This window comes from Trichechus manatus, unplaced genomic scaffold (assembly GCF_000243295.1).
Source record: "Trichechus manatus latirostris isolate Lorelei unplaced genomic scaffold, TriManLat1.0 scaffold00011, whole genome shotgun sequence".
Taxonomy (NCBI): Eukaryota; Metazoa; Chordata; class Mammalia; order Sirenia; family Trichechidae; genus Trichechus; species Trichechus manatus.
The window spans coordinates 12,224,997-12,252,554 of record NW_004443947.1 but is presented as its reverse complement, the minus strand read 5'-3'; the positions used below and the strand labels follow the sequence as shown (position 1 = coordinate 12,252,554).

The window sequence follows — 27,558 nt, the reverse complement described above, 5'->3', positions numbered from 1 at the left end:
TTCCCTACCAATGCCCTGCCCAGCCTCCACTAGAATACTTCTAGCAGCGTCTAAACATGGAAGCTCTCTGCCTATGCAGGACCCCTGCTCACCACCAGGGTTTTCACTTGCTGACATCCCCACCTGGAATATCCCCACCTGACTCCTCTCCTACCCTCATCTGTCTAAGTCTTATACTTCTGGCCCCACTGAGGCAGCACTTCCTCTGGTAAACCTTCCTCCCCCCACCCAATAATTTTTGCTAAATGTCCCTCAGCCATGTCCATGATTTCCAGTGTTTATTCTCATTACCACAATAATGTATTTTGTTTTTATTGTTGTAAAATATATATATATAACAAAACATTTTCCACTTCTGCCATTTTTACGCGTACAATTCAGTGACATTAATCACATCCACTATGTTGTGCCACCGTCATCACTATCTATTTCCAAATGTTTTCATCTCCCTGAACAGAAACTTGCTTCTTAAGCAGTAACTCCCCATTTTCAGCCTCCCAACTGCCCCTGATAACAACTATTAAGCTTTTGCCTCTATACATTTGCCAGTTCTAGGTATTTCATGCAAGTGCGATCATACACTATGTATCCTTTTGTGCCTGACTTATTTCACTCAGTGTAACATTTTCGAGATTCATCCATGTGATAGCATGTATCAGGACTTCGCTTCTCTCTATAGCTGAATAACAGTCCATTGTATGGATATACACATTTTGTTTACTATTCATATGTTGATGGACACTTGGGTTGTTTCTACCTTTTGGCTATCATGAATAATGCTGCAGTGAACATTGGTGGAAAAGTACGTGTTCAAGTCCTTGCTTTCAAGTCTTGCACTAATGTTTTTAATTGTAGGCTCACTTATCTTTATCCTCTTCTGATCTGTAAGTTCGACGAGGGCAGGGGCCATATCTGTCTTACTCTACCATAGGTACTGATCACAGTAACAAGCTGTGATGCTCAGTAAATATTTAATGAATAAATAAATAAAGGAATGAATGGGTTATTAGGCTGATGTAATACAAATCTGCTCTCTCTGACCTGTATCTCTTAGTTACAATAGGGGCCTCCCAGAATCACTCTAATTGCTGTTTGGAATAAAATCTCTCAGATTTTGGAGATTGCTGATGTCCTGGCCACATTTTCTCTTCTCTGTTTTGCATATTGGAACCGGAGATTGTCACAGTTGGTTAGGTTCTTATATTTGGTCTAATTCAACCCCCTTTATTCTCAGATGTTCATTGAGCACCCAGCACTTCCAAAACAATAGGGGCACTAAGAAAAACAAGATAAAGTCCCTACCTACCAGAAGTTCACCGGCCAGTACAGATGAGGAAACTGAGGCATGAAGGGTGAAGGGACTGCTTTGGAATGACACATCTAATCAGTGTCAAAACTGCAACTCACATTTGAGTCTTTCCACCTTTCTACCTCACCACCATCCAAAACAGCAAGTCATCCAAAAGTAATGTTTGCTTGGGGAATACATTATTTAATGTGTTTGCAGAGGCTTACCCTTCTAATTATGTATTATTTAAGCTAATATTAAATTTATAGCCAGTTGTTTTGTCTGCACAGCACTGATCCCAATGTAGTGTTGAGTCCTGTTATATGGGAGCAGCTGAAAGCTGATTTTTTAAATCCTAGGGGACTGACCCAGAAAGAAAATGAAGATGTCATCTAGGCCTGGCTTTTTCTCTGGGCAGGTGAATAACTAAACTCTCCAAGGCAGGTACTTCTGTTTTTAAATGTTGTCAGACGTGGAGAATCACATGCCGTCCCTCACTAATCTTTTTTTGAGATTTCCACACTCGATGCGGGACGGGCAAATAGTCCTTATGTAAGTCTAACTGAAATCTCTCCTACTGCGGTACAATTCCATTTCCGGCAGGAGATCCAGCCCAGTGTTAATTCCCTCCTTAGTGTTCCTCAAATCACCAGCTCTGGCCATTGCCCCTAGAGCTAAGTTAGAGTCACTGGTTATAGGCCCAGCAGGGCCATTTTGACAACAGCGTTTCCTTTTCTCCGGTTTTTCTTTACGAGCCTCCTTGTGACAGGCGTGTGCTTGGTGAGATGAAAACAGTCTGGGGGGAAATTCCACAAGGAATTTGCCCTCTGCAAGAATAAAAACCATGCTAAATAGCTGAGTTTTACTAACTGGGGAAGCCAGTCTGAGGAAAATGCCCGATAATTAAAAATAATGGCTTCCTTACAAACACAAAATTGTATTAATTTAAAAATTGGTTTCTCTATGACTGAATTCCTACTGAGCCGGCTGGAAAGGGAATTGTGCTGATCCTGGCAGTGAAAATAATTCAAAATAACTTATATGTTCTCCAGGAAACCTCAAGGTTAATTTAAATATTGTTAGACGGGTAGTTTAATTCGGAATAAGAGAGCAGGGTGGCTAAATTAAAGCCCTGCACTCTCTAAACCGGGGGGGGGGCAGGTCCCTGCGAAGGGAGGAGCATGCCTGTTATACCCCGCACCATCTCAGCCCCCAGCTAAGGCACCTCCTCTTTATTAATGACACCTTCATAATTAAAGATATTTCATTAGATTACACAACTGGCCTGAACTCCTTGGCTCGGCTTCCAGTGAATTTATCACATTTCATTATTAGAAGGATTGGGCATTTTTATAGTAACTTCACCGTGCAAAAGTTAACTCAAGCTGGTGTTATAACCAAACCCCATTCCCATATTAGGAATAAAAACCCACCCTAAATTTTCTATAGCTAACGCTTAGTGCCTATGACTTCTTTGTGATGGTGCACCCAGGTCAGGGGTCAGAGGCCTTGTCAGCTCTAACCCAAACAGGGCCAGTCAGAGCTTGGGGCCTCTCTTCTATTCTTGCCCAAGATTCAGTTCCTTCTGTATTCTTAGCACCCTCACACACTAGTATAATTGTTATACTAGTCATGATTTTAAATGTATGAGTTACATATGGGTCTCTCCTATGATTGCATGTTGTGTGTGTATGTGTATATATATATATATGTGTGTGTGTGTGTGTGTGTGTGTGTGTGTACATACAGAGGTATAGATAGAGAGGTGGCGCCCTGGTGGTGCAGTGGTTAAGAGCTCAGCGGCTAACCAAAATGTTGGCAACTCAAATCCACCAGGCGCTCCTTGGAAACCCTATGGGGCAGTTCCACTCTGTTCTATAGGGTCGCTATGAGTCGGAATCAACTCAACAGCAACAGGTTTGGTTTGGTTTTTTTTAAGATATAGAGATAGAGATAGACCATACCAGTTGCCATTGAGTCTACCACAACTCATGGGGACCCCACGTGTGTCAGAGTAGAACTGTGCTCCATAGGGTTTTTAATGGATGAATTCTCAGAAGTAGATCACCAGTCCTTTCTTCCAAGGTTCCTCTAGGTCGACTTGAACCTCTAACCTTTCAGTTAGCAGCCAAGCTTATTAACCATTTCCACCACCTACGTATAAAAAAATCAAACCCATTGCCGTCAAGTCAATTCCGACTCATAGAGCCACTATAGGACAGAGTAGAACTGCCCCATAGGGTTTCCAAGAGGGCTGATAGATTTGAACTGCCAATCTTTCGGTTAGCAGCCAAGCTCCTCTTAAGCACTGTGTAGCACCAGGGCTCCTCCACCTATATATAGGGATACCTATATGGTGGCACAGTGGTTAAGTGCTCGTCTGCTAACCGAAAGGTCGGCAATTCAAACTTACCAGCAATTCCTCAGGAAAAAGATGTGGCAGTCTGCTTCTGTAAAGATTTACAGCTGTGGAAACCTTATGGGGCAGTTCTACTCTGTCCTATAGGGTCACTATGAGTCATAATCACCTTGATGGCAATGTTTTATATATACATACATACACATATATATATCCACATATACATATGATTATATTATGATTACATATATGACTTACCTCTTGGTCTCTCCCAGGCAACTGAGGATGATGGCCTCATATCATACTGAGTATATTTTAACCAAGAGTATACACCAGAATCACTGGGGAGCTCTGAAATATCAACAAGCCCCCAGCGCATATTCCTTGGGGGGCTGACTGGGCAGGTGTGGAGCGGGGGGCCCCTGGCACAGTGCTCTGAGAGGGCATCCCAGGTGGTTTGGAAATGGATGCTTGACGAAGAACCACTGCTCCGAGAGGTAGTGCAGGCCAGGGGTGAAGACAGTGGCTCTGAGTTGGGATCCAGGCTCCACCACTTACTATTTGTGTAAACTCGAGCAGGTCACTTAAAGCTGGCTATAGTTGGCATGCAAAATGGAAATAATAAGAGTAATAATAGTGCTTACCTGGGAGTGTTGTTGAGAGGACAGAATAAAACAAGTGCGGTGCTTAGAACAGTGCAAAGCCCAGCGTAAGTTCTCAAGGCCTGTTGCTGTTGTTGTCCATGCCTGTCTACCAGAGCAGGCACCAAGCCTGACATTGACAGAAATTTAATGTTCAATAAACAATGAATGCACTTTTTCTGGGGGCCCTATGATATTAGCAAAGAGAAGCAGAAAGCTAAACAGCTTAGTAAGGGAAGAGGGAGGATTGGAGAAGGATGGCTGAGGAGATTAGCAGACATGGCAGGGAGTCACCAGCAGTTTGCTTGAAGAAACTCTGAGAGTCCATCCTCATTGTTGCCACATCATTCATTCTGCCCTAATAAAATCTTCGAGGAGTCTTGAACTGAAGTTCTTAAAAGAATCTTGGAGACCTTCTGTAGTTGTCCCAAACTTCTGTTTTGACAGGGAGTGATCTTTCTGACCCCAACTTGTGGTTAGCTCTGGAAATGGTGATTTTAACTTGGGAACAAGATCCCCAGTAATTCTAACAGCATTAACTTTGGGTCTCACCCTTGGCCTTCTTGACTCTTCTTCCCAATTGCTGCATGTTTGTCAATGTGAATCCTCCACTCGAAGTCAGGTTTCCTTATAATCCAAGAACGTGCCACCTTGATTTCTACCTCTGTGCTTCAATGTATTCTCTTCCCTAAATGTTCTGTCTCAAATGTTCTGTCTCCTTCTCTCTGGGATGAACCCATGGAAACAGCAAAGTTTTTGGAATAGGCAGTCATGGCCTTAAAGCCTGCCTCTGCCACTTGTCTAGCTTGACGCTCAATTGCCCATACATAAAATAGTTACTACCTTTAATTCATGGCAATTAAAATTGGATCAGGTATTTAGAGTACCAAGCACAGTACCTGTCAAACTATCAGGGGCCTGTATCAGTTTAGATTAGTTTCAACCACAAGTAGCAGATATTAGAAGCAATAGGGGCTTAAACAAAATATAGATTTAATATTTTTTCACGACCTAAAAGAAGCCTAAAAACAACCATTGCCGTGGAGTCGATTCCAATTCATAGCGACCCTATGAAAAAACCTGAAAAAACCCCAAAGCAGTTGCTGTCAAGTTGGTACCAACTCATAGCAACCCTATAGGACAGAGTAGAATTGCCCCATAGGGTTTCCAAGGCTGTAATCTTTATAAAAGCAGACTGCCACATCTTTCTCCTGCAGAGTGGCTGATGGGTTCAAACTGCCAACCTTTCATTTAGCGGCCAAGCACTTAAGCACTGTGCCACCAGGGCTCCTATGAAGAAGCCTAGAGGTTGGCAATTTATGACTAGTATAGATGGCCGTTGAAAGTACCTAGGCCAACAGGAATATAGACCCTTTTCTTTGTATGAGCCATCATCTTTGAGGTTTCCATTCTCAAAGTTACCTCGTATTCACAAGATGAATGCTGGAGCTCCAGCCATCACATTCACATTTCGCTTAGGAAAAGAAGGAAAGTAGAGAGAACAAAGGGCCACCTACCTTGTGGCTGAATCAGAGGCTGAAATATCCCTGAAATATCAGTTGAAATATTCTTTTAATGGTATTTCCCAGTAGACCCAGACAACTTTGTTGGCCACTTTTATCTGCAAGGGAAGCTGTGAAATGTAGTTCATTGTCTGGACACAATGCTGTTCCCCACCATACAGGTGTTTGTAGTCTTGGAATTATTTCTTAGCTCCCCCAAAAGCGGCCATGAGGAGCCATCAAGGGCTGTGGCAATGCTTACCATCTCCTCATCATCTGCCACGTTTCAGGACACTCCATACGTATACAATACAGAAAGTAGCAAACCTGGTTAAATGTCTAAGTGGTTAACTGGTTGGAGTCTGAAGACCTAAGTTCCATACCCAAATCTATCACTTCATAGCTGTGTGACCTTGAGCAAGTTATGTAACTTCCCTGTTTCAGGTTCAGCTTCCTCATTTGTAAAATGGTCTTCGTGAGCATCAGACTCAGAGAATGGATGCAAAGTGCCTAACACAATGCCTGTATATATTAGTCCTCAGTATGTTAAAGTTATTATTATTATTGTCATCATCATCGTTATCATTAAATGCTGTTGTATTATGAGGATAAGGTGATGAAGTACCAAACATCTCTCATATCTCTTTCTTCTGCCTGTTTACATCTTCCCTCGCCTTCAACAGCCACCCCAGGGATGTCTGGATCTGCAGTCAATTATGTTGAAAGAGCCTGGGCTGAGTCTGCCTCATTTCCTTCACTGGCAGCCATCTACTCAGGGCTAGCTGATTCTCCAGAGTCCCTTTCTTTTGCCCCTAACCAGAGTCTAATCTCCCAGCTCTGCCTTCTGGGACAGGCCTTCCTCTCTGATCAGATCAACTTCTAAGTAAATATTAAATTATGTCTGAATGTTTTCCATTCTTCCTTTCAAATCTAAGTAAATCAGTTCTTCGCTTTGTTGGAATTCCCTGGGTCCTGCCGAGGTCTCCCCACTGATGTCTTGCATCCTTTGACAGTAGCAAGATTTTTCTCTAGATATTAAAAGTAAAGGCATTCACATAGGAATGAGCCTCTGTATTCCCAGACCTGTGTAAAATATGGATATCTAAGCCCTTCTCCCTATTGCTTTTAGGTACCTTGACTTGAGGTTTCAGGAGAAATTTTGGTACTTGTTTTTAAAGATCGTTAGTTTCTCAGCTGACCATAGGCCCCCAAAGGGTTTAAATATGCATATATATGAATTATCTTGCCCCAAGGGTAACCAGGCAGGGCAGCGCAACCCCCTGTGTGCAGAGCTATTGTGTATAGTTGTATAATTTGTGCACTGCACAACTTCAAGGGCACCATTCACACTTTCTACAACTTGATGGCCCTCCCTTGTAATTGTGCAGTGCACAGCCTACGTAAGTGCTCATGACAGCCATGTGCAGATTGTCATCTCTGATCATAAGTACTCTCATTTCTTTATCCTAGTATGCTTTTGTTGCTGTTAGTTGCTGTCAAATCAATTCCAACACATGGCTACCCCACGTGTTGCAGAGTAGAACTCTCCACAGGGTTTTCTTGGCTGTAATCTTAACGTAAGCAGATTGCCAGGCCATTTCTTCCACAATACCACTGGGTAGGTTCAAACCACCAACCTTTAGTTTAACAGTGGAGCGCAAACCATTTGCACCTCCTAGGGACCTGTTTATTCTAGTATACTATTCAAATACTACCATTTTCTATGTGTGCCACGATGGGGAGAAGTTTGGGAAGAACTAGTCTAAATAACCTCAGGATTGTATCCTTCCTCAACACACACTTATTCCCTAGCCAGGCCAACCATGTCCTCCACAGAAGACTGAACTAGCCTGCCTAGATGGTGTCTTTCCAGCCAGGCCTGTTGTGTTTTCCTAGGTCCATGGAAGAAACCTCTTGTCCATCGACTATGACCGGAATATACGGACAGAAAAGATCTATGACGACCACCGAAAGTTTACCTTGAGGATCATTTATGACCAGGTGGGCCGCCCCTTCCTCTGGCTGCCCAGCAGCGGGTTGGCAGCCGTCAACGTCTCATACTTCTTCAACGGGCGCTTGGCTGGCCTGCAGCGTGGGGCCATGAGCGAGAGGACAGACATCGACAAGCAAGGGCGGATCGTGTCCCGCATGTTTGCTGATGGCAAAGTGTGGAGCTACTCCTACCTTGACAAGGTAGGTGAACGTGCCTCCCCCGTCCATCTGGGGCTTTCTGCTATTCTCGTTGCTCTTTGTAAGCTGACCTGGCACTGTCTGCCATGAGACATTTTAACATCTTTACTTTGACTCTACAAGGGCTCCCTTACGCTCTCACCCTCCCTGGGATGGAGGGAATCTGAAGGAAAATGTTATTCATAGCTCAGCACTATTACCGTTAAAAGAAAAAAAGTGCTAGACACTCAGTAATGGCAAAAAGGATGGATTGTCTGATTTTCTTCCAAAAAAAAAGTGCCGTTGAAGCGGACAGATTCGTCCCACTGGCTGTGAGCTAATCATTACTTATGAATTGGAAATGTGTGATTCACTTCTTCCTTGCCCTAAATTAAGCCATCAGGGTAGGGAATTTTGCCTATAACTCGAGCACACAGAGCAACACCCTCCCACTTGGCCCATCAGCTGCAACAACCAACAGAGCCTGTCTACATAATTCCCTGTGTCAGAACGTGCCACCTTCAGGTCTCTGTGCCAGGAAAGGTCAGGTTGGAGCAGCGGTAAAAAGAGGTCTCTCTGGGGCACATGTCAAGACTTTTGAAGACTGCCCTGGTCATCCTGTCATTACAGCCGGGCTTGCTCAGCCTGCACTCTCACCCAGACTCCCCTCGGCGCAGGTCCATTTCCTGCCTTCCGTGCCTCCTCATTACAGCGGCTACTTGCAGGGCTGTTCTTTCTGCAAGAGAGGGCCTGCTGTCCCCTTGGTCCTCCCTGAATACTGTTCTCATTATGCCGTGAAATATTGGAATGGCTGACCAAGGGAGGCAGGAATCTCCCAATCCCCTCAAGTTTGAAGCCACTTTTTTCCCCCCAAAGAATCTATTATTGTGGGTTATTTCATCTTTCCGTAGTTTCTAAATGGAGGATGTGCTTTCTCTTTAGATTTAGCCAGGAGAGGCAAAAATAGTCTATGTGTCACTCACTCCTGCGACACCACTGGCAGTCATTTCTAAACAATCACAGCATTCCCTGTTATAGAAGTTGGAGGCAAACTCAGTGACTTCTGCCTCTGTCCTCGAGGCCCTCACTACTCAAAGTGTGGTCCAAACAACATCAGCATCACTTGGGAGCTTTTTTTTTAGGAATGCAGATTCCCAGGCCCGGCCCATCCCTACTGAATCAGTGTCTGCATTTTAATAAGATCCCTGAGTGTTTTGCTCCACATTAAAGTTTGGGGAGAACTGCTTTGGAGCCCTGATGGAGCAGAGGTTAAGAGCTTGGCTGCTAGCCAAAAAGTCAGCAGTTTGAATCCACCAGCCACTCCTTAGAAACTCTATGGGGCAGTTCTACTCTGTCCAGTAGAGCCACAATGAGTTGAAATCAACTCGACCGCAACAAGTTTGGTTTTTTTTGTTGTTTGCTCTAGGCAACCACAATGAATCCGTCAGAGCTGGCAGGCCAGATGAAATAAATCTACTTGTAATCTCTGGACTAAGATTTCCCATCCTTCATGGCTTTTGAATTGATGTTTGAGGAGCTGGAATAAATTTCTGTCCACTTGAGTGCTTGAACCTGCAGAGCTAACTCACATGTCTCCCCCCTTTTCCTTCCTCCAGTCCATGGTCCTCTTGCTTCAGAGTCAGCGTCAGTACATATTTGAGTACGACTCCTCCGACCGCCTCCATGCCGTCACCATGCCCAGCGTCGCCCGGCACAGCATGTCCACACACACTTCCATTGGCTACATCCGCAACATTTACAACCCCCCTGAAAGCAACGCTTCAGTCATCTTTGACTACAGTGATGATGGCCGCATCCTCAAGACGTCCTTTTTGGGCACTGGACGCCAGGTATTCTACAAATATGGAAAGCTTTCCAAGTTATCAGAGATTGTCTACGATAGTACTGCCGTCACTTTCGGGTATGATGAGACCACCGGCGTTTTGAAGATGGTCAACCTTCAAAGTGGGGGCTTCTCCTGTACCATTAGGTACCGGAAGATTGGCCCACTTGTGGACAAGCAGATCTACAGGTTCTCTGAGGAAGGCATGGTCAATGCCAGGTTTGACTACACCTATCATGACAACAGCTTCCGAATCGCAAGCATCAAGCCCGTCATAAGCGAGACTCCCCTTCCTGTTGACCTCTACCGCTATGATGAGATTTCTGGCAAGGTGGAGCACTTTGGCAAGTTTGGAGTCATCTACTATGACATTAACCAGATCATCACCACTGCTGTAATGACCCTGAGCAAGCACTTTGATACCCATGGGCGGATCAAGGAAGTCCAGTATGAGATGTTCCGGTCCCTCATGTACTGGATGACAGTACAATACGATAGTATGGGAAGAGTGATCAAGAGGGAACTCAAACTGGGGCCTTATGCGAACACCACTAAGTACACCTATGACTATGATGGGGATGGACAGCTTCAGAGTGTGGCCGTCAATGACCGCCCAACCTGGCGCTACAGCTATGACCTCAACGGGAACCTCCACTTGCTGAACCCTGGCAACAGTGTGCGCCTTATGCCTTTGCGCTATGACCTCCGGGATCGGATAACCAGACTCGGTGATGTGCAGTACAAAATTGATGATGATGGCTATCTGTGTCAGCGAGGGTCTGACATCTTCGAGTACAACTCCAAGGGCCTCCTAACACGAGCCTATAACAAGGCCAGTGGGTGGAGTGTCCAGTACCGCTACGATGGTGTAGGGCGGCGGGCTTCCTATAAGACCAACCTGGGCCACCATCTGCAGTACTTCTACTCTGACTTACACAACCCAACTCGCATCACCCATGTCTACAATCACTCCAACTCAGAGATTACCTCTCTCTACTATGACCTCCAGGGCCACCTCTTTGCCATGGAGAGCAGCAGTGGGGAGGAATACTATGTTGCCTCAGATAACACAGGAGCCCCTCTGGCTGTGTTCAGCATCAATGGTCTCATGATCAAACAGTTACAATACACTGCCTATGGAGAGATTTATTTTGACTCTAACCCTGACTTCCAGATGGTCATTGGCTTCCATGGGGGACTCTATGATCCCCTGACCAAGCTGGTCCACTTTACTCAGCGTGATTATGATGTGCTGGCAGGACGATGGACCTCTCCAGACTACACCATGTGGAAAAACGTGGGCAAGGAGCCGGCCCCCTTTAACCTGTATATGTTCAAGAGCAATAATCCTCTCAGCAATGAGCTGGATTTGAAGAACTACGTGACAGGTGAGGTCTTTGCTGCCTCAGTCAGGCAGTGGCTCCCTGTGGGGTGGTGGTCCTGGTAGACTTTGTCAGGAACTTTGAAAGAAGGTGTTAAATCTGATGCCAGGAGAGTTCTTGAGAGCTATACATACAGGGCAGTGCGTGTGACAGGAGTACAGTAACTGGAACAGTAGAGTGACAGCAATATAGTATAGTCACCAGCTCTGTTTTAAGATACCTTGATCATTCTCAGGAGCCCTGGCAGTGCAGTGGTTAAGAGCTCGGCTGCTAACCAAAAGGTCAGCAGTTTGAACCCAGCAGCTGCTCCTTGGAAACCTGTGGGGCAGGTCTACTTTGTCCTATAGGGTCCTTTAAGTCGGAATCGACTCCATGGCAATGGGTTTGGTTTTGGGTTTTGGACCATTCTCAAGTCCATTCAGTTGAACTAACTTTTATAAAATCCCACCCTACCCCAACCAAGGAAAGCAACCTTATAAAAGAGGAAAAGAATTGGATTCTGATGTCCAAACTATCTGGCTAAAATCTTCTCTCTTCCATTTATAGGTTGAAGGAACCTGAGCTAGTTGTCCACTTTCTCTGAACTTTATTTTCCTTCTCTGTGAAATGAGACTAATAGAGCCCATTCCATAGAGTGATTATGAGAAGTAAATGAGTTTATGTAGGTAAAGTCTAGCACCTAGCACTTAGAGAGTGGATGTTCACAAAATCGTGTTTGTTCATGTTATTAACATTGCCATTACTAGTGAACAATGAGTTAGCATAGGGTACTGAGATGACTAAGACCCAGTGCCTGACCTCCAGGGCTCACAACCAGGCTGGCAAGATAGATATGCAAATTTCCAACAATAATGCAAAGTAGAATTAAGTCTGTGCTACCATATACCATTTTTTTATGCAAATAACATGCATGTTACACGTTTTTTGGCCACCGCACCCTCCCCCTGTGAGGTATTTTTGTAAGCATGCTATGCTAATTTTTTTACAGCAACATGTATCTGTGCATGTATTTATTCCACAAACATTTATAAAGTGGTACCATGCTAGATTCTGGGGATACAATGGTAAAAAAGACCAACACTCTTCCCTCAAGGTGTGTGTGTATATGTAGATGAATTCAAATTTGGAAGATTTTACATAGTACAGAAGGGCCCATGTCAAACTAGACCTTGAAGGATGATGGGATCTTGGTTGGGAGAAGCAGGCTCAAGGCTGAAGAAAGACTATGAGCAAAAGTCAGAAGCTTGGAGATGGCATGGAGGGAGAGGCCACAGGTGTTAAATGATCTACTTTGCTGTAATACGTTAAGATGGTGAAATGAGGGTCCTTATCCATCTGTCGGAGCCCTGGTGGTGCAGTGACTAAGAGCTACAGCTACTAACCAAAAGGTCAGCAGTTTGAATCCGCCCACTGCTCCTTGGAAACCCTATAAGGCAGTTCTACTCTGTTGTATAGGGTCACTATCAGTTGGAATCAACTTGACGGTAACGGGTTTAGTTTTTGGTTTTATCCATCTATCCAGGAGCCCTGGTGATGCAGTGATTAAGTGCTCAGCTGCTAATCGAAAGGTCAGCATTTCGAACCCACCAGCCACTCTGTGGGAGAAAGATGCGGCAGTCTGCTTTCATAAAGATTTATAGCCTTGGAAACTCTGTTGGGCAGTTCTACTCTGTCCGACAGGGTCGCTATGAGTTGAATTGACTCGAGGGCAGTGGGTTTTGGGGTATCCATCTGTCTAACCATCCATCCATCTATCCATTTAACAAATATTTACAGAGCACCTAACATGTACTAAATACTAGAGATGTAGTGGGGAGCAAAATAAAGTCCCTGTTCTCAGAGAAATAAGCTAGGAAGTCAGAAGAAAAAATTGTATGTGTGTATAATCTCCAAAGAGATCAGGCTCCAAAGGGCCAACTTCCAGCAAGCAAGCCAGGGCTATCTAGCCTGTCTATTCACTGTGGAAGTTGCAACAATGGGGACTCTAAGACCAGGGTCCACCAAGTTCCAGGAAACTCACAGCTCTTGGCTACAGGCCAGAGAGGCACCAAGCTCAAAGGGCCGCTCCCACAGGTGACCAGGGACCACTTGTCCATCCCCAAAACAGAAACAGAGGCGGCAACTTCCTGGAGCACAGTGATACCTTCAATATCCTGTGCTGCAGAAAGAAATGGACCATCTTAAAGATGAACTGGTAGCCATGCAGTGCCTCAGTGACAAGTTCCAGACCATTTGAAGCTGAACGCAGCACCCCCATACAACAGAAGTAACTGGTGTCTTTTGAGCCCAGGAGCTACAGCCAAGCTAATTCCCTCCTGTTCTCCCTTGTACCTCATCAGGAGGCCTGCCGTGCTGCTGCCAAGGCCTCCTTGCTTCCCCGCAGTTAGCACGATTTTTGTCTCTCAGTTTACTGTAATTTCAAGTTAAAGTACTCTCAGGAAAAAAATAAAATTATGTACATATATATATATACACATACATATATAAAGTAAAACCTGTGAAAACCAGAACCTGTGTAAGGCAAAAACCTGCCAGAGAAGGAAAACTCAGATTTTCCACTAAAATGAGCAATAGAAAAGTGACTACACCTTGACAAAGGCAGAAAACTTGTGAGACCTGGAAAAACAAGGCAGTGCCATTGAGTTCCTGCTCTCACAGGTTTTACTGTGTATATATATATGTGTGTGTGTGTGTGTATACGTATCATTTTATTTATTTGCATATAATTTTCTTCTATACGTATACCAGTTGCCATCAAGTTGACTCCTACTCATAGCAAACTCATGTGTGTCAGAGTAGAACTGTGCTCCACAGGGTTTTCAATGACTCATTTTTCAAAAACAGATTGCGAGGCCTTTCCTACAAGGTGCCTCTGGGTGGACTCAAACTTCCAGCCTCCTGGTTAGCAGTGAGCATGTTAACCACTTGCACCACCCAGGGACTCCATTTTATATATTCATGGTCTCGGGTAATAATAAGTGCTGTGGAGAGAAATCAAATAGGATAAGGGGTTGGAGAGAGAGTGATGGGAAGTACCTCTTTTATTTAGGGTGCTCAGGAAAGGCCTTTAGAGGAGGTGGCATTTGAGCAGAGACCTTTATGCAGTGGAGGAGGGAAGGAAGAGTGTGACTGGAGAGGCAGAACATGGCTGTCTCAGCCATAGGAGTAGAACGCTCCCTGCCACAGAATTGGCATCTCACAGTCGTGCTTGGCTCTGGACACCTTGGGGACGAATCAGCCAGAGGCAAATAAAGAGAAAACCCACAGAGTGAGCTCAATAGACGCCTGCACTGCCAAAGCCCGAACAAAATCATTTGCGGAGCACCATCATCCTCACTGACCCCCCTCGGCTACTTTCCTGGTTCTGCCAAAAAGGCAAAATATATATACATATATACATAAATTAGCAGGGTTTTCTGAATGGCAAGATGGCTTTTCTCGTTCCAGCACTTCATGGAGACTCAATAAATGGGAATCCAATCAAACTGAGCTAAGTCCAACAAAATTGAATCCAGAAACCATTAGAAAGCATCTAAAGCAAAGAGTAGTGTTGAGAAGTGGCTCGGGGCTTGACGTCTGCAGTGGAGACTGTGGGAAGGGGGCCCGGGTAGAGAACAGAGCCAGAGCAGACACCAGCCCACACATGCTGCCTGCTCCAGATGAGCTGACCCCTGGAGGTAGATCTGAATAGAGCACACCAAATCATCCTCGATCTTCGTAGTTTGGCTCATCTGTAAACCCCATCTAACTTAGTCTTAATTTGCCACTTAGGAGACTAGCAGAGTGATTGAACTTGCTGCTCACAATTTAAGCAGAAGAGGTAATTCAGATGTAGTCAGGAGGAACACAAAGAACAGAACCTTCTCTCTCCATTACTCAAAAGAATTGTTGCTGAATGCAAGTGGCAGCTCCTGACTCTGGAGGAGGACCTGTTTCCTCCCAGGGATGCTGGCGTGAAGATGTTGAGTGCTGGTTAGGGGCAGGGGCTTGGGAGTCAACGACACCTGGGCTAGAACAAATGTGGAGCTGCCAGAAGCAGTGGGGGAGGGCAGAGAGGGTTCCTTGCCCACTGATGGGCTTCAACGAAGCACCCTTTTTAACAGTTATTCTTTTAAGGTAATATATTATCAATTGAGGAGCACTCGTGGCACAGTGGTTAAGAGCTTAGCTGCTTACCAAAAGGTTGGCAGTTCGAATCCACCAGCCACTCCTTGGAAACGCTACGGGGCAGTTCCACTCTGTCCTGTAGGGTCACTATGAGTCGGAATCGACTCGATGGCAATGAGTTTAGTTTTTTTTGGTTTGGAATTATCAGTTGATAAATCAGTGATGAAAAGATATTTAAGGAAATAATGTAATAGAAAGCCTGGGAGACAGCCTGTGCCACCCCAACGGCCTGCAGTGCAGACCCCACCCAGCTAGAGCGACCAGTTTATCACAGTTCACCCTGGACTTTGCCAGGAAACTCCTCCGTACTGGACAAACATGGACAGTTGGTAACCCTACACCCAGCCCTGAGCCTTGCCTTGTCCTCAGGCCAGTTAGGTGTTAGAACCTGAGTACGTCTCAAGACACCTTTGCCATTCACTTGCTGTGTGACTCGGACAAATGTCTTAATCTTCCTGAGCCTTAGTTTCTTCATCTGCAAAATGGTAGTAATAATAGCACTCACATCATGGGCTGTGAAAATGATATAACTCATGAAGGGGAAAGGTGTCTAGCACAGAGTGAGGGCTAATAAATGGTAGGAATGTGTTTGCCATTTAAAGCAGCTATGGTAGTTCAGTGGTAGAATTCTCTCACTTTCCATGCGGGAGAACCGGATTTCATTCCCTACCAATGCACCTCCAGCACAGCCACCAACCATGTGTCAGTGGAGGTTTGCACGTTGCTATGATGCTGAACAGGTTTCAGTGGAGCTTCCAGACAAAGACAAACTAGGAAGAAAGGCCTGGAGATCTATTCCAAACCCATCAGCTGCACCACAGGAAAAAGATGTGGCAGTCTGCTGCCGTAAAGATTACAGCCTTGGAAACCCTATGGGGCAGTTCTATTCTGTCCTGTGGGGTCGCTATGAGTTAGAATTGGCTCGGCAGCAATGGGTTTTGGTTTGGCTTTTGGTTTAAAGGGAGGGGTGTCCAGCTGCACCCTGAAAACTCTATGGATCACAATGACCCAATCCCATTGTGCACAGGGTAGCCATGAGTCTGGGGCCCACTAGACGACAGCTAACAACAACAACAGCATAGACTTAGAGGGAGTCCCTGGGTGGTGCAACTGTCAACATGCTCTGCTGCTGACTAAAAAGTTGGAAGTTCGAGTCCACCCAAAGGCACCTCGGAGGAAAAGCCTAGTGCTCTACCTCCAAAAAATCACCCACTGAAAACAGTTCTACTCTGACACACACATGGGGTCGCCATGAGTCAGAGTCAGCTTGATGGCAATTTGAAGCGAGAAGCCCCAGCCTTTGCATACTTTTCTGGGGAGTAGAGGGAGTGGGGGAGCCCTGGTTAAGCGCTTAGCTGCTAACCGAAAGGTCAACAGTTCAAACCCACCGGCCGCACCATGGGAGAAGATGTGGCAGTCTGCTTCCGTAAAGATCACAGCCTTGGAAACCCTATGGGGGAGTTCTGCTCTGTCCTGTGGGGTCGCTATGAGTCGGAATTGACTCGGCAGCAAAGTGTTTGGGTTTGGCTTTTGGTTTAAAAGGCGGGGTGTCCAGCTGCACCCTGGAACTGATTCGAACTCTGCTCTGAGTAACACTGATTGAGCAAATCTGAGACCCTTGACCATATATTACACTTGTAAGAATGGTGCAGGAGCCGGGAGTGTTTCGTTCTGTTGTCCATAGGGTCGCTATGAGTCAGAACCGACTCTACAGCACCTAATCATAACAACAACAGACCAGGTATGAGTTAAGCGAGCCTCCCAGCCAGGGACAAGTTACCCAATAAGCAAGGTACACGTGGGCTTACCTGTGCTTGCTTATACTAATCTGTAGTGCACAATTTCACCTGGTTTTCACTGCGTGTAAAATTGTGCACTACAGATTAGTAAGTAAACACAATTAAGCCCGTGCATACCTTGCTTACTGGTTAATCCAACCCTGCTCCCAGATGCAGCCCAGGATGACTCGCTGCATCTGTCCCCGTCCCTTTCTCCCTGGTAGGTCTTTGGGCTTACAAACCCCAGACATGCTTTAGCGTAAAGTTGGATTTTGTGGAGTTTAATTTCCCTAGGTGAGGAGGAAAGCACAACCTCCTTCTCACATTATCCACTTCTCATATTTACACTTAACACCTGAAGATGCTGGGCCGACAGCGTTTTCCGTTTTCCGAGGGAGAGGGAGCTTCTGCGGCAACAGTGTGATCACATGCTGTGAGGAACATGAGAAGAGGGGCGTAATGAGCTATTAGGAGGGGCCGCATCTCCAGCTCCTGCCTAATCGACTCCCTCTCAACAGATTGTTTAGGGAGGCTGTCACTGGGTAACACCAATTACTTCAAAAGGAGGAGGGGTGTTTGTGCTGCTCCAGAAGTGCCTTCTGCAGAAGGGAGGAGGAGACTAGCAACTGGAATAAACATTTCAGAATATGTTTGACTCAGAAACTAAGCCATGTTTGTTGTTGTTGTTGTCAGTTGCCATTGAGTTAGCTCCGACTCGTGGTAGCCCCAGCTACAACAGAACGAAACACTGCCCGGTCCTGCACCATCTCAACGATCATTGGTATGCTCGAGTCCGTTGTTGTGGCCACTGTATATTTTGAATGCCTTCCAACCTAGGGAGCTCATCTTTCAGCACTATATCAGACAGTATTCTACTGTGATCGATAGGGTTTTCACTGGCTAATTTTCGCAAGTAAACTACCAGACTTTTCTTCCTAGTCTGTCTCGTCTGAAAGTTCTGCTGAAACCTATCCACCATGGGTGACTCTGCTGGTATTGAAATACTGGTGACATAGCTTCCAGCATTACAGCAACACGCAAGCCACCACAGTCCCACAAACTGACAGATGGGTGGTAGAAGCCTGTTAGAACCTTCCGGAAAAAAAAAAAGTAGACAACATGAGCTATTAGTGTTCAAGGTAGTGGCTTTCAAAATTCCTGGCCTCAAGTCTCAGATGAGAAGTCAGCCTACACAAGCCACAGCCTCATCATCTACCTTGTCTTAGTCATCTAGTGCTGCTATAGCAGAAATACGACAAGTGGATGGCTTTAACAAACAGAAATTTATTCCCTCACAGTCTAGGAGGCTAGAAGTCTGAATTCAGGGTGCAGTTCCAGGGGAAGGCTTTATCTCTTTGTTGGCTCTGGGGGAAGGTCCTTATCATTAATCTTCCCCTGGTCTAGGAGATTCTCAGTGCGGAGATCCCAGGTCCAAAGGACGAGCTCCACTCCTGGCTCTTCTTGCTTGGTGGTATAAGGTCCCTCTCCTCTGTGCTCGATTGTCTCTTTTATATCTCAGAAAAGATTGACTCAAGATACAACCTAATTCGTAGATTGAGTCCTGCCTCATTAACATAACTGCCACTAATCCCACCTCATTAACATCACAGAGGCAAGATTCATAACACATAGGAAAATCACATCAGGTGACAAAATGATAGACAGTCACACAATACTGGGAATCATGGCCTAGCCAAGTTGACATACATTTTGGGGGGACACAATTCAATCCATAACATACCCAGAGACCAGAAGAACTAGATGGTGCTTGGCTACCACTACTGATCATTTTGATCAGGGCTACAATAGATAAACCCTGATAGAATGGGAGAAAAATGCAGAACAGACCTCAAATTCTTAAAAAGTCCAGACTTACTGGACCAGTTGAGACTGGAGGACTCCCTGAGACTATCACCCTGAGATACTCTTTAAAAATTCAACCAAAACTATTCCCTGAGATCACCTTTTAGTGAAATAACAGATTGGCACACAAAATAAAGGCTATTATCCATGAGTACGGTGCTCCATTAAAAAACCATGTATATGAAACCAAAAGGTCAACAATTATTCTAAAGCAAAGAATAGAAGACAAGGGGACAGAGAAACTAGAGTACTCGAAACAGAACAACTAGAACGCAGCTGAAGAGGATGTTGACACGTTGTGAAAAATGTAACTAACGTCGCCGAACAATTTGTGTAGGAATTGTCAAATGAGAACCTAATTTGTTGTGTAAATTTCACCAAAAACACAATAAAATATTATTTTTTTTAAATTCCTGGTCCCAAAAGGCAGGGGATATTTAACATCACCTTTCTCCCTCCTACAGAGGGCTTCCTGGGTAGTTAGAGACAGATCCCTGGAGGGAAAAGATCGTGATGGGAAAAGTCTTCTAAGGACAAGGACCTCTCTTGCTTTTCTTGCAATTCCCTATAGCAATATACCTACATATCCCTGGTAAAAGACAAGATGATTTTATATGATATAAAAATTTTAAAAAAAAAAAAAACATTGCCATTGAGTCGCTTCTGACTCATAACGACCCTAAAGCAACGCTATAGGACAGAGTAGAACTGCCCCAGAGGATTTCTAAGGTTGTAAATCTTTACAGAAGTAGGCTGCCACATCTTTCTCCCGTGGAGCAGCTGGTGGATTCGAACCACCAAACTTTGGGAGGAAAAAAATGAGGAATGGCTGCCTAATGGACACAGAGTTTCCATTTGGGATGATGAAAATGTTCTAAATTAGATAGTGGGAATGGTTACAGTGCATTGTGAAGGTACTGAAAGGCACCAAATTGTATACTTTAAAGTGGCAAGTTTTGTGTTATATGAATTTTACTTGAATCTCTTTAAAAATGAAAGGATTTATTGATGGATTAAAAGTGGAGAGTGAGGAAAAAAGGCAAGGATGGCAGCTGCCAAGGATTAAGTTGCTGTTAGAATCCACCAGGTGCTCCTTGGAAACTCCATGGGGCAGTTCTACTCTGTTCTGTAGGGTCCCAATGAGTTGGAATCGACTCGACAGCAACAGGTTTGGTTTTTTGGTTTCAGAGACGGAAAGACTGTGCGTGGAGCAAGTTTGAGAAGGCAGATTAGGAGTTCAGTTTTGAACATGCTAAAGCCTGAGATGTAATTGGGTGTACACGTTTATAGTTCAGGGAGACACTGGCGATAAAAACTTTGGAGTGAGTATCAGCATATAGACGGTATTTAAAACTCCCAGGCTGGATAAGATCAGGTCACCAAATTTGTGGGTATAAATAGAGAGGAAAAGTTTGTGGACTGAATCAAGGGCTCTCCAACACTAAGAGGTCAGGGAGATGGGAGGAAGCAGAAAAGGAGAAGGAATGGCTACTAAAGTAGGAGAATGAACACCAAGAGAATATGTTGCCAAGAAACCAAGAAAAAAGGAAAAGTAGGAGTGTTCAACTTGTCAGGTACTTCTGATAGATCAACTAAAATGAGGACCAATATAGACATTGGATGTATCAACATGGAAGTCATTTGTGACCTTGACAAGAGTTGCTTCAGGGGAATGTTAGGATCAAAAGCCTGACTCAAAGGAAAATGGGAAGAGGAAAATTGGAAACAATGAGTGTAGAGAATTATTTTGAGTTTGAGAAGTTTGTCTAAAGGAGAACGAGAAATGAATGGTAAACACTACTGTTCGCTCTGATCAGAATCACAACAGAAGGTCCTGGACAGAGTGGGAGGAAAATGTAGAACAAAATTCAAATTCTTAAAAAAGACCAGATTTACCGGCCTGGTAGAGGCTGGTGGAACCCCCTAGACTATGGCCCTTAGACACCCTTCAGACCTGGAACTGAAGCTGCTCCCGGAGATCACCTTTCAGCCAAACAATAGACAAGCCTATAAAGTGAATAATAACACCTATGAGGAACGGGCTTCTCAGAACAAGCAACCACACAAGACCAAAAGGGCAGCATTTGCCCAAAAACGAAGTTCAGAAGGCAGGAAGGGGCAGGAAGGATAGGCAAATGGAAACAGGGAACCCAGAGAGGAAGGGAGTAGAGTGCTGTCACACTGAGGGGATTCCAACTAATGTCATGAACAAAATGTGTATAAATTGTTGAATGGGAAACTAATTTGCTCTGTAGACTTTCACCTAAACCACAGTAAAATGTTTAAAAAAAGAAAAAAGAAGAAGAAGAAAGAAATGAGTGGTAGCTAAAAGGAGAAGTAGGGACAAGAGGAGTTGTCTTTTAAGTGAAGAGACTTAGAAGCATGTTTGTACAGTAATGAGGTTGATCCATTGAAAGAGGGAGTAAATTGATGCTATGGGGGAGAGAGAGAGAATTGCTAGAAAGATATAGTTGAGTAGGTAAAAGAATGTAATCTAGTGCACCAGTGAAGAGTTTGAACTTAAACAGCTCATCTATAATAACAGGAGGAAGGCAGGGAATATGGGTACAGATGCTGGTAGGCTGGTAAATGTGATGGGAGTTTAGGGAAATTCTCCTCTGGCTACGTCAATTTTCTCAGGACAATAGGAAACAAGGCCTGCTGAGAGGGCGGAAGGGAAATATATTGGAGGTTTAGGAAAATATGAGAAGATGTAAAATCATCTAGGAGAGTGGAAGAAAGAATGAACGAACTAAGAGAATATAGTGTGATTACCTGGCAGCAGGAGAGCACACTTGAGATTCATGATCATGGATTTAAAGTGACACCAGTCAGCGCTGTTGTTGTTGTTGTTGTTGTTGTTTTCTCCAGACACATTCAGCTGCACAGGTATAAACATGGCATAGGCAAAGACTTGGATTTAATCAAAATTGTGATTTTTGCCACAGAAGTATGATAAAGTGAGAGGGCAAGGAATCTGAGAGTATGCATATGGGGAATGATTATAATGATTGTTCATGGAATTTGTACTAGGTAAGAAGGGAAGAAAGACCAGGAAGTTCAAGGGTAGGGAAAAAGAATTTGGGGTGGATTGAAGGTCCAGAATCAAAGGATTGCTGTGATCAAGGTACAATGAGGAGTTAGCTAGAAAGAGGTGAGGCAGTGGTCAAGGATGGCATGCATAGAGTTGAGATAATGGAGAGATTGCCATTACTGGTGATGACAACAAGGTCCAGAATATGACCGTGAAAGTGTGTGGGAAAAAGAGCCTCAAAGGAGAGGAGGTCAAGGAACAACTACTTGTATAATGTAATACCTAAGAATTAATTCAGGAGTAGAGTTGGATAGAATGGTCTAGAAGCAAAAAACTTCAGGAAATACAGGTGAGTGGCCTGGGAGTCAGTAGATGACACAACAAGGAGTGCTTGAACCTCCAGGTCCAGTAACCAAACCAAACCCATTGCCATCGAGTTCATTCCAACTCATAGCGACCCTATTGAGAGAGTAGAACTGCCCCATAGGGTTTCCAAGGAGGGGCTAGTGGATTTAAACTGCCGATCTTTTGGTTAACATTCAAGCTCTTTAACCAGTTCGCCACCAGGGCCAGTAACAGTAGGAGAAAAAGTAGCCACCACTTGACAGGGTTGCAGACAGAGCAGCGTCCTCAGGGGAAAGAAGGTTTCAGTTAGGATAATAATGGGAAGGAAACATTCAGAGAAGAGATTGAAGACAAGGGGGCTTTGATGATGACCAGTGTGAATTCCAGAGAGCCCACGGAAGTGTTTTGGGAATTGGGAGAGGTGGAGGTGGGGCAGGCAAGGGATTAGAGTACAGGACATGAGTCATGACCCTGGAGTGAGTCTTAGTGTCCTAAGGCTGCTGTTACAAAATACTACAAACTGGGTAACTTATAAGAACAGAAATTTACTGTCTCATAGTTCTGGAGGCTGGAAGTGGAAATCAGAGAATCAACCATGTTGATTCATTCTGAGGGCTCTGAGGGAGGAATGTTCCATGCCTCTCTCCTAGCTTCTGGTGGTTCTCAGCAGTCCTTGGCATTTCTTGACTTGTAGATTCATCTTCACATGGTGTCTTCCCCGTCTGTGTCTGTTCCCATCTTTTGTAAGACACCACCCAGATGGGATTAGGACCCACCCTACTGTGGTATAACCTCATGGTGACCTAACTGGTAACATCTCAAAGACCCTATTTCCAAACAAGATCACGTTCACGGGTACCAAGGGTTAGGACTTCAACATACATTTTTGTGGGGACACAATTCAGTCCATAACAGGGTGCCTGTTATAAGCAGGGATAAGGAGTAGAAAGAGATTAATCCTGGTGGATTCCAAGAAGATGGTGCTGATGAGGCTGCAAGGGTTGGGAGGGACAGGTGCTCAGGACTCTATTGATTGCCAGGGAAGGAGGCAAGAAGGCCTGGGGGAGAGGCAGTTTTACTCTTCTTTGTACCTTTAGGTAGAGGCAAGGGCACTTGGGTCAGGGAGGTATAATTCCCAATGCAAGGGACTCAGTCTTGACCCCTGATGGAGGAAGGGCCATCTTAACTCTGAGTACACAGAGCTCTCTGTTGACCTCTGTGTGGAAAGTAGGAAGCCTGGAGAAATGGATCTCAGGAGCCAGAGACTGTGCAGTCACACATGCCAGGCTCTCCGAATCCCATTCCCATAGTGAGCCAGCATCACTGCAGCACCTGCTCAATGCAGCATCATGCTAATAGGCATCACTTTTCCATCACTGTATCCTGAGCTTCTAACACAGTGGCAGCCTATAGTAGATGCCCTTACATACTTGCCAAGTGAAGGAGTCCATATTTCTTGAATGGTCCATATGCCAGGCAGTATAATAAGTCCTTTACAGGGATTTTCTCATTCAATCCTGACAGCAAACCAATGAGATAGGTACACTTATTATCCCAACTCACATCTGAGCAACCTGAGGCTTAGAGAAGTGCAGGAACTTGCCCAATGTCACACAGCGAGGGGATTTGAAGCTCTATCTATCTTATGCCAGCACCAGCTTTAATAATGACATGGTGGTCATTAGCTGACCAAATTTGGAAGGAACTATGTAAAAAATCTTTGTTTCTGGACTCAGGATATGTTTTCAAGCCCTTGTTTCCCTGTCTTATGGGACCCCACACCCAACAACCCATTTTCTATCTCTCCAAGATCGTCTACTGCTCTCTATCTATCATGATTTCAGAAATCTTTATTTTTTTCCCACCATAGATGTGAAAAGCTGGCTTGTGATGTTTGGATTTCAGCTTAGCAACATAATTCCTGGTTTCCCAAGAGCCAAAATGTATTTCGTGCCTCCTCCCTATGAATTGTCAGAGAGTCAAGCAAGTGAGACTGGACAGGTAAGCGGGCATTCCTGCCAAGAATCTGAGTCTTTGTCATCAAAGGCTCTTTCGCAAACAGAACTGCAGGGAGCCAAGGCCATGTCAGCAGAGGAGGAAAACATCAGAGCTGGGTATAAAAGCTGCACGAAAGGTTGTGACTTTGCAGGAAAAAGAATGTGAGTACTGTCACCTATCTGGCACAGCATATATTTCTTCCCAACCTTGATTATTACCTTAATTATGGTATCATTATCTGTTCAACACATACCTTTAGTCACTCGTTGATTAACAACAGCACCGGGAAATCTAGCAGCCACCTACCGTCTGCACTGCCTGTAAGATCATAACCTTTCCGGTTTTTATGGGAAGCAATAAAACTGTGGTTTGCTGTTTCTGTCCCATTAAAGAACATTTGTATGCCCCACATAAAACCTCCGTGCTTTATGGCCCAAATGTGTACAGATTGAGTTTTGAGAACATAATTTGTGCTTGGGTCTTATAGTGACAACTGAAGGGTAGTCAGTTTCAATTTGGGTGCAGCTGAGACCTCTGCCACTGTTGGGTTGGGGCAGACATCAATATTCAGGAGGCTGCCTCTCTTAGCCCCTACTACAGAGCCGGTGCTGTAAGTCTCAAAGGTCTCAGCTGCTCTGGATAATCGTACAGATTGTGTAACTATAGACAGGCAAGGAGGAGCTGCTGGGTAATTGAGAACGGTGTTCTCTCAGCCCTTCCCCTTGGGGACCACTCAGTGAATGAATAGCCATCATTTCTCTCATTTATCTAAGTATCGTTACCTTCTAAACACAGCCCCTTCCATTATCCCAGTCTGTCCCCCAGACACCAATTGAGATTAGTTGTAATTTGTGAGTGGACAACTCAAGGCCAAGGAGATAATGGTGATTTTGTCCCTCTGCAGAACCAGGGCAAGGATCCAAAGTGACTGACTCAACGTCCAGGGATATTCCCTCAGGCCCATGAAGCCAGTAGCTCTTAGCCTGGTGCTTCTCAAACTTTCACATGCACACGAATCATCTAGAGGATCTTGTGAACATGCAGATTCTGATTCCGTACGTCTGGAGTGAGGCCTAGGATTCTGCTTTTCTAACAGGATTCCAGGGGATTCTGATGTTGCTGGCCTCACTTGGAATATATATACTAGTTGCACCGAGTCATCTCTGACTCATGGCAATCCCATGTGTGTCAGAGTAGAACTATGCTCCATAGGGTTTTCAATGGCTGATTTTTCAGAAGTAGATCACTAGGCCTTTCTTCCGAGGTATCTCTGGATGCACTCGAACCTCCACCCTTTCAGTTAGCAGCTGGGCACATTAGCCATTTGCACCCCCCACCCCAAGACTTAACAAGGTCTTAACCCAAGGAAGTTAATGCATATTCAGAGCCTTGGCCTTAAAGGAACCTAGGTCACAGCAGCAAGGGTCACTACTGGCAAGAAAGCCCTGCCTTCCAGGTCAGGACATTCCTAGGTCTGGAGTGTGCAAGGCAGCTGCCAAATCATCAAAGTGCTGAGTGGCTCTCCCCTCCAACACTGGCTAGACGGAATAAGTGTGTAAGCCTGTGGACAGACATCAGCAAGCTGGCAAACTTCCTTCTCCATCTTTTCAGTTAGTGGCACAGCTATGGGGAGGACAGGCCACGCTCTCAGGGCCCTAGCAGCCAGCCAAGCTGTCCTGGTCCCAGAAATGAGCTTGTACCAGCACAGACACATCACTAGTCCTGGGGGGCACCCAGATATTTATCCTCTGACTCTTCTTTCATGAGCTTCCCAGCCCATCTTCTAAGCTGTCTGTGTCTCCTTTTGTCCCCAGCTTATTACAGGCGTCCAGCAGACAACAGAGAGACACAATCAAGCCTTCATGGCACTTGAAGGGCAGGTCATTTCTAAAAAACTCCATGCCAGCATCCGGGAGAAAGCAGGTCACTGGTTCGCCACCACCACACCCATCATTGGGAAAGGCATCATGTTCGCCATCAAAGAAGGCCGGGTGACCACTGGGGTTTCCAGCATCGCCAGTGAGGACAGCCGCAAGGTGGCCTCTGTGCTCAACAACGCCTACTACCTGGACAAGATGCACTACAGCATTGAGGGCAAGGACACCCACTACTTTGTGAAGATCGGCGCAGCCGACAGCGACCTGGTCACCCTGGGCACCACCATTGGCCGCAAGGTGCTGGAGAGTGGGGTGAACGTGACCGTGTCACAGCCCACACTGCTGGTCAACGGCAGGACTCGAAGGTTCACCAACATTGAATTCCAGTACTCCACGCTGCTGCTCAGTATCCGCTACGGCCTCACCCCCGACACCCTGGATGAAGAGAAGGCCCGTGTCCTGGACCAGGCAAGACAGAGGGCCCTGGGCACAGCCTGGGCCAAGGAGCAGCAGAAAGCCAGGGACGGGAGAGAGGGGAGCCGCCTGTGGACTGAGGGCGAGAAGCAGCAGCTCCTGAGCACAGGGCGGGTGCAAGGTTATGAGGGATATTACGTACTTCCTGTGGAGCAATACCCAGAGCTTGCAGACAGTAGCAGCAACATCCAGTTTTTAAGACAGAATGAGATGGGAAAGAGGTAACAAAATAATCTGCTGCCATTCCTTGTCTGGATGGCTCAGCAGGAGTAACTGTTATCTCCTCTCCTAAGGAGATGAAGGCCTAACAGGGGCACTAAGGCCAGGCTGCTTTAGGATCCCAAGTGGCAAGAAAGCTCACATTTTTTGAGTTAAAATGCTACTGTCCACGCAAGAAGTCCCACATCCTGAAGTAGACTAAAGCCTGGCTGAAAACTCTGAGGAAAACAAACAAATGAACGGACAAACAAACACAATGTTCCAAGTTCCCCTAAAATATGACCCACTTGTTCTGGGTCTACACAGAAGAGAGACAAAAAAAGGGTCAAAAGAAAAATAATAATAAAATAATAAGCAAACACACGAACCGAAAAACAAAGAAATGAAGACGAGAAGGCCTCATATCCTATTACCTCACTCATTCACACGTGAGCGACGCAAGACATCCACGCAGGCGGCATCACCAGACCAGCTGAGGAAACCGATTCAGACTGCTTATTGGACAAATACTTCAGACACTTTCGTTAAAACAAATACAGGTGCATTTAAAACACAACTTTGGGGTGATTTGTGTGTAGCGACTGGGGTGGGGGGGGGATATAAAAGTGAAAGAGTGAGC

At 45.2% G+C, this 27,558-nt stretch overlaps 1 protein-coding gene across 5 annotated transcripts in view; it reads left to right on the top strand.

Moving 5' to 3' along the window:
• TENM2 (teneurin transmembrane protein 2) overlaps nt 1-27,298 on the top strand; it is a 1,072,759-nt gene extending 1,045,461 nt beyond the window's left edge. For all 5 annotated transcript variants that reach the window (XM_012560118.1, XM_004371224.1, XM_012560117.1 and 2 more), the window contains 4 exons: nt 7,687-7,983; nt 9,576-11,190; nt 24,242-24,372; nt 26,184-27,298. In XM_012560118.1, coding sequence (XP_012415572.1) covers nt 7,687-7,983; nt 9,576-11,190; nt 24,242-24,372; nt 26,184-26,945 — 2,805 coding nt within the window. In that variant the 3' untranslated portion in view covers nt 26,946-27,298. The remainder of the gene's footprint in view (nt 1-7,686; nt 7,984-9,575; nt 11,191-24,241; nt 24,373-26,183) is intronic.
• Nucleotides 27,299-27,558: the final 260 nt, after the last annotated feature.